The sequence below is a fragment of the Emys orbicularis genome, chromosome 9, assembly GCF_028017835.1.
Source record: "Emys orbicularis isolate rEmyOrb1 chromosome 9, rEmyOrb1.hap1, whole genome shotgun sequence".
Lineage (NCBI taxonomy): Eukaryota > Metazoa > Chordata > Testudines > Emydidae > Emys > Emys orbicularis.
The window spans coordinates 19945469-19956598 of NC_088691.1; the positions used below are offsets into that span (position 1 = coordinate 19945469).

Here is an 11130-nt window from a genome sequence, read left to right on the forward strand (position 1 = left end):
TTGATTTTAAGAGCCCTTTAGGTCAACGGAACCGGGTTGGTTGTGTGGACGCATTCATTTTTAAATTGACCTAACACGGCTAAATTCGACCTAACCCCGTAGTGTAGACCAGGCCTTAGAAGTAGGGATAGAGAGGATCAAAATCTAGTGAATGAGACACAGCTTTAGAATTCAACATGAGAACCATTAAAGAAAAAGGTATCCTTTTTCTTTAAGTTTTAGAGGTTCACAGACTTCCTAATCTTTCACGTCACACAGTACAAATATCCCCAATTTAATTTGCTTCCAAGTGGCATGGAGTCAAACATTATTATTTCAATTTCCAAAAGGGCAAACCAATACCAGTCACAGGCCCAACACATTATCTTCCAATTTTATCTTTTCCTTGGGCAGAAAACAACCAGGAGACCATTGCTGTGATCAAATTACATCAGTTTAATCATTTTAATGACCACCTTTCTCCTTTTCTGTCATCAATTATGCAATTTGGCAGAATCAATAACAAGGATACAGTAGTTTATTGGTTTTCTTGCAATTACAAAACAACATAACCCAAATTAAAGCTCTGTGTGGCTGCATTAGACATCCAACATATGCTTCTTTTGCTGGCCTATCTGATAACCCTTAAACACAACAGTGCCTTATTATTGACAGAGATTACACATGGGCCAAAGGAAGAATAAATCTGTCCACCTAACTCAAAGTTTTGTTTCTGTAATGTGGACTAAGTATTAACTACGACCTCTTGATTTTCATTATAAGCCTCTTCCACTTAAACTTTTAGTCTCTACAATATATTTTTTGCCAAATATGACTTGGCAAGAGGTGTATTAGAATAATATTTCTATCCCACTGTTTCAAAACAAAGTGGTTAATGCCTTTCTTTTAAACACCCATTTCACAGTGTACTTGCTACTAATGAGGCTATACAGAGTATGTTATCTTCAGGAAGGTCATGAATCATTCCCAGCACAGGCTTCTGTGTAAAATTTTCAGGAGGAGGGTGGAACAATTTAAACTATAAAATGTTGACATTCTAGAAGGTCAAACCTTTCAGGTAATTTTCCAAATGCACCAAGGGAAAAATACTAAAATAATTTTATTTTGCAGACAGTATTTTTCATTCATTTCGATTCTTCATTTTACTTAGGTTTAGTGGAGGTTTATTTATTGGTCTGATCGCAACATGTGCTCAATGTTACTATTAAAGTAGTATCTCCCTTGCTAAAAACAATGAACTATTGATTTTGCCAGCAGATCTGTTCTTTGTTACCAGAATCAATCAAGTTCAAATTCTGTTAAGTCACCAATGCAGATCAAAAGTAGGATCTAGTGTAAATATCACTGTTGTTCACAGATCTCTGTAGACAGCACCAACTCCTAGTTTAGGCAGAAGTAACTTGTACTAGCTGGCTGCACCATATCCTCTGGTAAGCAGCTGCACATCACAGCTAGTTATAGTGACCACATGCCAAAGAACAGGCTCCACTGTTTTAGCAAGCCCAATGTTTGTCTAGACCACATCTATTAAGATGGAAATACCTCCCTACAGAAAGCAGGGGTACATTGTTTTATGCAGGATTATTTAACTGCCACAGAATGTTAAAACCTCAATTTGCAGGGGAAAACTTCACCTATGCACCAAGCAGTTAGGATTAACAGCACACTGCTGCTGTAATTGGTAGGATTAAATATGCCTTCTGGCACCAAACAACAGGTCACAAGACTAGAATGGATCAATAAAGTGTAAAATTGCTTTATTATTTGTAAACATATTGTAAAATGGATGTATTGGTTAGAACAGAACAGCTTACATGTTAAAAATATTCCCCAGTGAGTTTTGTTTCAAGATAGACAGATTCTTGCTTTTTTCCCCAGAATAGCCCATGTTACAAAAGCTGGATTTCTTGTTTGAGCCAGAAACTCTGAAGATATTAAGTTTTGATTAAAAGTAGATCAATTATTTCTGCTAAAAGCTCAACCTCTTTTAAAAACACTTTTGTATAGCAATAGTTAAATTAATAAAGAAGAAGAAGGAGAACTACTTTTTCCCCTTAAAAGATCACGATGCAACTAATACCACCTCCCATTCCCATATAAACACAGTAAAAAGGAAAGGGAATTCTGAATGCCTGGCAGGGACACCAAGAATCTCACCTTTCCCTTGCATTACTCTCCATCCCCACTCTCAAATTCCACATCATAGTGACATTCCTTTGCCTGGTGAAAGGCACCATAGTTAATTAGCTTGGGATTTACTGAGCCACTCAAGGCACACCCTCCTTTCACAGGCTATCCAAGCTGCCTCACTACATAGCCAGTCTGGAAGAAAAGACCTGAAGAGGTTTAGGGTAAAACAGCCACAGGAAGGCAACGGGACAGAACACTGGACTGTGATTTAGGAGACCTGGGGCAAGTCACTTCACGTCTGTGCCTCAGTTTCCCCCATCTGTAAAATAAGAATAATGATGCTTACCTCCTTTGTAAAGGTGCTATGAGATATCTAATGGAAAGCCCTACGTAGGAGCTAAGTGTTATTACTACTATTATACTGGGATTAAAAGTGGAACACCACCACTTTTCCTGTCGTTTGACCTCTATCTGCTCTCTTCTTTTGGACTCTACATAATTTCCTCTCCTCTGCTTTCTATACATTACATTGCTGAACTTGGTTAAGTATGAGAGAAAAGGTGCTTTAGAAAAAACATGAAATGAATTGTCATCAATTGCAGGAAAAGTATATCTCTGCATTTCTCTGGCACTGGAAATATGCCAAAGCCACTCTAAACAGCAGATCCACAGGTAATAAAATGACTATGTACTTTTAAAGTCCTTTCCTCCTCTGCTGCATACTTCAGATCAATCGTTATTATGGCTTCTCCCATTAGAACCATATCATGTAGGAGACTTTGGTAGAGTTACTTACTCTGATATTGTGAATTCCATTCATTTTCCCAATGTGTTGTTCAATGGTCTGAACACAAGAATTGCATGTCATCCCCTCCACGAAGGCTACCATAGATCTTGCCACCACTGACGGATCCATTTTGCTTGAGTCTTCACATTCCTATCAGTCAAAAGGAAATATTGAGACATGAATAAAAAGAAAAAGCAATCCAACCTCATATTTGCATTGAAAGTCTAAAACAAGGTGACCTGCATAAGATTAAATAGATATTGTAACTGGGAACATATAATTTAAGTACAAGTAACAACTTGGTGGGGGTAAGGAACTGCAGAGAAATAGATGTCTAAAGGAATCCTTTAACCATTTACATAAATCCTTCACCTTTGAAGTATATACTTACTAAGAAAAGAGTTCATACATTTAAAACTTGCTCTGTGCTATAGCCAAGACAATTTAATTGCATGTATCAGCTCTGAATCACTAGTGTTCTACCTCCAAGCAAGGAGTTAATAAAAAACAATAAGATGTGGCTTTTTGTAATGTCAATTACCACGTCACTGAGTGAAATCTGAAGGAGAGAAGAATGCGCGAGAAGAGAATTAATCTTCCACAGGTCTGTTTGTTTTACACACTATTGTGTGACTAATAAGAACAGCAACCATATTGAATGTAGTCCTAAGAAATGAACTGTAAAAGATAGGGGGCCTTTTTGACATGTCCTTGAGGCAGCTCTACTTACTACTACTTAGCAGGATGTTGCATTCATTTCTGTTTGTGTAAATGCTAAAATGTACTGAACCAAATAATTAAATAGAAGGTCATTAAAACTATATTTTCAAGTTTGAAAATTTAACTAGGAGAAGTAAACAAACAAAAGTAGAGTTTGAAGCAAAATATTTAGATTATGCAAGCCATTGGCAAAAAAAATTAAGTCGTAGAAAACAAGAATAAGCTTCGAAACAAGGAGAAAAAGGGGAAGGAATTTATGTCTTTTATAAATAAAAGTTACAACAGACATTTGACCAGGAAAGAGTATGAGCAATTGCCGAAGAAAAAAATAATTAACTGCCTAATGTTTGACATCAATGAAGACAGCAGAGTGTGTAGATGATTTCAATGGGACTACTCATACATTTAAAGCAAACCACAAGCTTAAGTACTTCGCTGGTATGGGAATTTATTGCAGGAAAACTAAACTACAGTATAACATTCAAAATGTTTCATAAAACTGGTTTTGCAGAGAGTCTTTGCCTCCTGTAATTCATTCAGAATTAATATGCTGTTCCTCCCCATGACACAAGGGCATGAAAATATCTTGGTTTTGCTTTGAAATCTACTAGAACAGCACAAAGATTGTCAAGTAACCACTTTAATATCAGGATTATCCCTTATCTTGAACTCACATACATGACTATTACAAGAAAAAACACAGAAGTTGAAACTCTTCTGAAGCCTACATGCTTAATAATGAGATGAAACGTGAGTGACACTTTGGTCTAATTAGCATCCATTTCAACAAACTAAAAATATATGTTTTTCCTCGGAAGATTTCAAAGTGAAGGGGAAATGTAACAATGAACATATCTGAAAAAGAGCTCGGTGTAAACTCGAAAGCTTGTCTCTCTCACCAACTGAAGCTGGTCCAGTAAAAGATATTATCTCGCCCACCTTGTCTCTCTAAGGCAGTGGTTTTCAAACTTTTTTTTTCTGGGGACCCAGTTGAAGAAAATTGTTGATGCCCTCTGTGATGTTCCCCTCTGGCGTTGTCTGGACTAGTGATCTCCTAGGCCACTCCAATCCTTGACTCTGGGAGCCAGACTTGCCCTGCTCTGCTGTGAGAAACCCCACTCCTGGGCTGTTCACCCACAGCCTCTGGCATGTAAGCTCCTCCCAGCTACTTGCAAGCGAATGACACTAGCCAATACCTCTGGTCCTAGGAACCTCCATCTTGTAGTGTCCAGTTATGCCCACTGGACGTTGCAAGCTTATACAAGTTCGTCAATTTAACGAAGAAATTGATATGTACCAGGCGGTGCTTGGGGTGGGGGCAGCGCGCGGAGCCCCGTGGCCCTCCACCTAGAAGACAGACCCGCTGCTGGCCGCTTCCGGGGCACAGCGTGGTGTCGGAAAAGGTAGGCACTAGCCTGCCTTAGCTGGGCAGCACCGCCGACGGGACTTTTAACGTCCCAGTTGGAGGTGCTGACCAGAGGAAGGCAACCCAGCGCCTTGCATGCCGCGACCCAGTACTGGGTCGTGACCCACGGTTTGAAAAACACTGCTCTAAGGAACTTGTCTGTCAGGCAGCCACTATTGGGTGTGAGAAGAATAAATGGGATCAAAAATCAATTTTTAAGAAGCATGAATGGCTGTATTCATCCAGCTCTCTGGACACAAACATGACAAATAGGTGTCTTAGCTTCCTTGTTTTGCTACATAAATTGGTGGGTTTTGGCTCCATAAACACAGCACAAAACAAATTAACTTTAAGGAATATGGGAATTTCTTAATTTGATTATTTTATTTTATAAAACTAAGTTTTAACAACTATCTCCCTCTTTACTGTTGCCTCAGCATGCTCTTTCAAGGTCAACCACAGGAATGTTTCTGCCATTTTATAGCCCTGTTGACACCCCAAGGGAATATTCAGAAAGACATCCTACTTTCCACATAATGCTGCTGCTATACAGTGAAACCTGTTTTAAGTGACTACCCAAGTGACTGATGGTAATTGGCTTCTTCATGGAGGTAGTCTTTTAATGAAAGGGGGCAGAACTGTACTCAATGTGCTCCCAGTTCAAAAATACATCCCTATTCATATTCAGGAGAATGCTTAAGTACACTCTTGAGCACTCTCCTGAATAAAAATAGACTTAACATGTTCATAACTGCTTTCCTGAATTAGGGTCAGTGTTTGTGGATACTCTGCAACAGTCGGGAGAAAGAAGGTGGCCTAATTAGTGGGGGAGCATCTCTAGTACAAATTTCACGTTTTTTTTCTCCCCTCCTCTTTATATTACTAGAAAATTTTCATAGGGAAAACAGGATCTTTAAAAGTTCATCTGCACCTGCTGCTTATTTGTTACCCAAATTCAGAACCCGGTTTATTACACAACAAATAATTTCAGTAAAGATTATTTCTTTCCACAACAAACCGAGAAAAAGGATTTCAGGTGAGGAATAAGCAGCAGCTACACATGAACTCAAACAAAAGGCCTTTTTCATCCAAACATCCTCCGTAATAAAAAAAAAATGTTTATCAGCAGAATTTTTCTCCACTTTTCCCCTAGACATCAGTGACTAACATAGCGTGTGTATATGCTGGGATTTCCAGTAATGTAAATATTAATTCTGTAATACATTAATATAGCTTGACATATTTATTGTTCACATTACAATTAGCTTACAATGGATCTTGCCTATCTCTCTGCCCTTATCTTCTCCAATACACTCCCTCTAAGGTTTACTTCTACACTCCCTTTATATCTCACTCATTTAGTCACTTGTGACTTTGGGTGTGCCCCCAGAATGGCCTTCCCACTAAGGTATGCCAACCTTCCTCCTCTAAAAATCTCGTTAAACCCCTCTATCCTGTGATGTGCTCCAATCACAATAATCCCCACTACTCAGTCCTCATTATTTTATTGTTCTATACTGTACTAGTTTGCATCACTGGACAGGGCAAAGTGCCTGTTATTTGCTTGGCATAGACCCCTTCACCCCCCAAGCATATAGTGTGTTGTATAGTTATTTATATAACTAATAAATGCCACACACAAAATTAATGGCATGAAAAACTCTACATGTAAAGGAATTAATCTGGTGCCTTTTTAAAATGTAAAACAGAGTAATGATGAAATGCCAGCACACAAGCATTAACATTTTTCACTTATTGAAAGGTTTTTAAGTGCAAAGCTGGTAATGATAAAGTTTCTGGCAACTAACTAAATTTTTTCATATGGCATAACTTTGCTAGAAAAGAGTTCATCTGATGATGATGCATAACTTAGTGAATATAGAGCCTCACACACTAATTTAACAGAATCACTTTTTAGGGTACAGCCCTACTTAAAGCACTTACTTATCTCATTACATTTACGTCAAACATTTCCAAAGTTTTTAACTTAAAATATTTAATTAGAAATGATTCTCCGATTTGTTCGGTTCATACCCTTACAAAACTTGAACAACCTAGTTTAAAATCACCATACTTCAATGCATTTAGTAATTCTTTGGAAGGCTTCTGCTACTGCAGGTAAGGGATTAGTCTTGCAATGAGCTGAGAACACACAACAGCTGAGTGCCCTCAACCGCAACTGAAATAAGTGAGAAATGAAACCAACACATTGCAGGTTTGGGCACAAAATGACTAGAACCTGGCAAGGGGCTCAATCCAATTCCTCTTGAAGACAATGGGATGTTTCTGGCACTCTGCTATAATTACAGTTAAGAAAACCTCTCTGTTTAAAGATTGACTTTCTTACGTGCTCTAAAATCTGCACATCTACTCAGATTGTCTTGTAATTTGTTGTTAATGCAGAGCTCAAGTTGCCGGGTAGTATCTTATGGCCATTCAGAATGTCAAATTCAGCAAAATTCAAACCTCTGAAAACCAGGAAATACAGAGTTAAGGTATACTCCAAGACAACCTTAACTCTGACCTCTTTGAGCAATGTTCCGGCACATCCTTAACACATACTTGCAGTCTGCCTTTGCAGATATTGCAGAACACTCAGGGAAAAGGGTACGTGACCACTATAGGACAAAGTCTAATGCCTGTGGCATTACGCCCCATATTCTTCATAGTAATATTATTATGATATGAGTATGGCATAATGATGATATATTTTGTGCAAGATAAGGCACCTGAGATATCACTGGAAAGGTTATGATTTACTGAATATGATTATCATATTTATATGCATATGTCATTTTTATATCTGAAGTTAGAAATGTTATCGATGCACCTATTACAAATATGTTTACACCCGGGAAATGGTCACTAGACAGAATGAAATCAGTCTAGATTGATGGCTGGAAATGGCCACTAGGAAGAACAATAGGTCATAGAAGATGCTAATCTCTCACTGGGAAAGGCTTCCTGGGAATGCTGCAAACAGCCTCTGAGTTATGGCTGCAGGGTCATGTGATCAAGTCACCTGATACTGGACTCCATGATAATACTAGTATTTTTCCACTGACCAGAGGTGGGACTCACACTGGAAGACAAAGGATTCCCGCCATATGTAAAACCTATTTAAGGTAGGGGAGTGACATAATCAGGGTTGGTTCTTCACCCCGCCCAAGATGGCTGCTGTAAACATCTAAGAAACAGACTGAACGAGGGGAGAAGGACTGAGCCCAGGCTGGAAGGTTGTCTAGTCTGTGAATGAAATATCTGAAGGTTTAAGCTGCAGGGAAGTGCAGCTGGCCTTCAAGAATCTCTGCAATCTGCCTAAAACAATATTTGGGGTGAGAAATTACTACTTGTAACCAGTTTCTTTAGTATCTTAAGCTTAGATTGCGTTTTTTTTTATTTGCTGGATGATCTGCTTTGATCTGTTTGCTCTCCCTTATAATCACTTAAAATCTATCTTTTGTAGTTAATAAACTTGTTTTTGTTTTGTTTGAAACCTAGTGTGTGGAATTCATAACTGGGGGGCAAAAAGCTGTTGCATATCTCTCTCCACATTGAGGGAGGAGCAAATTTCATGAGCATAGGCTATATAGTGCTCTGTGCAGTGCAAGATGGTACAATTTTGGGTCTACCCTCTGGGGGGTGGGGGGTGGGGGGGGCATGCACTTGAGTACTGGGCAATTCCTTAGCCGAGTTTTTCCATGCAGAGCTGATCTCAGCATGTGTCTCTCCCTACCTGTATGTGTGCTGGTAAAGTGCAGTCTAAAGCCTGAGGGAGGACTTGGCTGACTTGCCTCAGCAATACAGTGTGAAGGGAGCCCAGGCTGGTGGGTCAGGTGGACTCAGTGGTACCCCAGTCCCAGGTAGCACCCTGGGGGGGAGGGGAACCTGTCACAATGCCTTCTCTTTGGTAAAGACAAAACTCAGGTTTTGGAGATCTGTACTGAACAGGAGCTACCTACACCTGCCCTACACTCAAGCATTTAGCCCACAGAAACAACAACACAGCTGCTAAATATTAAAAAACCTTCACTCCCTTTTATAATCCCTTCACCCTTACGCACGGGATGCTATTTAACACTATATTTATCATTAAACCCACAGAGCAGTCTCATTTGAGGCCTCACTGCTCATAATCCCCAGGATAAGTGCACTGCTACTGACACAAGCTACAGAACTTTCTGACCCTACAGAGCAGTGGTCCCCAACCTTTTCAGTGTGGCGGGCGCCTGACGACTAGCCGCCGAAGAGCACGGCCGCCGGACAAGCAGACGCCAAAAAGTGGCGACGCAAAGAAGCATCGCCGCCGAAATGCCGCCGAAAAGCAGCGGCAGTTCTGCGGTGACGCTTCTTGACGTTGCCACTTCTCAGCGGCATTTCAGCGGCTGCTTGTTCGGCGGCCGCACTCCTCGGTGGCGGGGCACTCCCTTGTCAGTAAGCTGGCGCACATAGATGTCATGGCGCCCGCGGGCACCGTGTTGGGGACCACTGCTACAGAGCATCTCTGAAATGAGGCATGCTAATTTCTCAAGAAATACATGCATCTTCTGACTTTGATCACACAAACGGGGAGCGGGGGGGGGGGGAAGAGAGAGAGTGGCCGATCCCTTTCCACACAAAGGGGAAGAGACCCCCAGATCTCCTCCTACCATAATCCCAACTATGCCAAGCTGCTCCCTCCACCATTCAATACAGCTATACAACACAGTGAATACAGTGGGAGTAAATGTAGATAATTCCCAGTGGCTATTGCCAGGTCCAGAGTCAGAGTTAAAGACTCATTGACATGTACCTTAACTTTGTATTTCCTGTTTTTCAGAGGTTTGGTGTTGCTGAACAAGACATTCTGGAAAGATACCAAAAGGCAATCTTAACTCCATGTTAACAAAGTTTCTTTTTTGTCAGAGAACTGATTTCAAAGGGGGGGGAGGTGGATTAGGCCCAGTCTGAATACCATCAGCAACATTTTTCGGTATTTATTTTCAGCTACAATTTCCTTTAAAAAATCTATAGCAGTGGTTTTCAGTCTGTGATCTGCAGACCTCTAGGTGTCCACAAACTATGTCTAAGATTTCCAAAAGGGTTCGTACCTCCATTCGAAATTTTTTAGAGGTCCATAAATAAAAAAAAGTTAAAACCCACAGATCTATAGATTCAAATTATTCTTAAAATTCTTCAAGCTAGAATTTTGCCAGAGTTTTATTTCAGTTTCAACAAAACAGAATGGTAAATCAGATCTGAGTTTGTCCATAACTTACAAACTGCTCAGTATTTCTGCAAAGAAGATTATGATCAATGTGATCTTATGCAATAGAACCTTGGCACTATAGAGGTTTGTAACTAAATGCTGTCCAGTTTGTGTATGTTACTTGCTTCCTTGTAGTTGCAAGATTACTACTTAAAAGATACAACCTGTAACTAAATGCTGTCCAGTTTGTGTATGTTACTTGCTTCCTTGTAGTTGCAAGATTACTACTTAAAAGATACAACCTGAAATGAAAAAGTAAAGAGCAAACCTAGCCACAAACCTAAAAAATAAAAAAAATAAAAAAGTAAAATATTGAATTGTTAATTATGCATCCATTTTTAAAAGCTTTCACTTATAACTTATTATCCTCATGCTATTGATTTCTAGTAGAGAGCTTGTCACTGAATGCCAGACTGCTGACCAAATGCCCTTGAACAGATTTCTGAACTAGGTACAGCACAATTCCTCTGAATTTAGTACTCTGCATTTAGTTTCTGATGGGTTAATTCCCAGTCTCAGGTCAGGATTGGCAGAGAGTGAGGTACAATGCAACATAACTCAAGACAAACCTCTTTGCTCACAACATACAACACCTGTAACATAAACTTCTAGTTCTATTAGGATTTTAGTATTTTTGGAATGTGAGAAAGATCCAAAGAAATTAATCTTTACAGTACCCCATATTTAACTTTCACAACAAGCATAAAAACTAGTTTGAAGAGTTGAGACTTTCTGGATTTGCTTTCCTTACATTTCCTCTGAAATCCTCAATTAAGACTAGCTAATCTCTCTAAACTTTAACACCAACTTTCCATGATAGGTATCCGACAGCACAGTTTT

General features: G+C 39.6%; 1 protein-coding gene across 1 annotated transcript in view; it reads right to left on the reverse strand.

Moving 5' to 3' along the window:
- The window catches only part of ATP7A (ATPase copper transporting alpha), a 47234-nt gene extending 36342 nt beyond the window's left edge, over positions 1–10892 (reverse strand). Inside the window, exons 1-2 of the mRNA XM_065410981.1 lie at positions 10884–10892; positions 2927–3067 (exon numbers count right to left, since the gene is read on the reverse strand). Of these exons, the coding sequence (XP_065267053.1) occupies positions 2927–3067; positions 10884–10892 (150 nt within the window). The remainder of the gene's footprint in view (positions 1–2926; positions 3068–10883) is intronic.
- Positions 10893–11130: the final 238 nt, after the last annotated feature.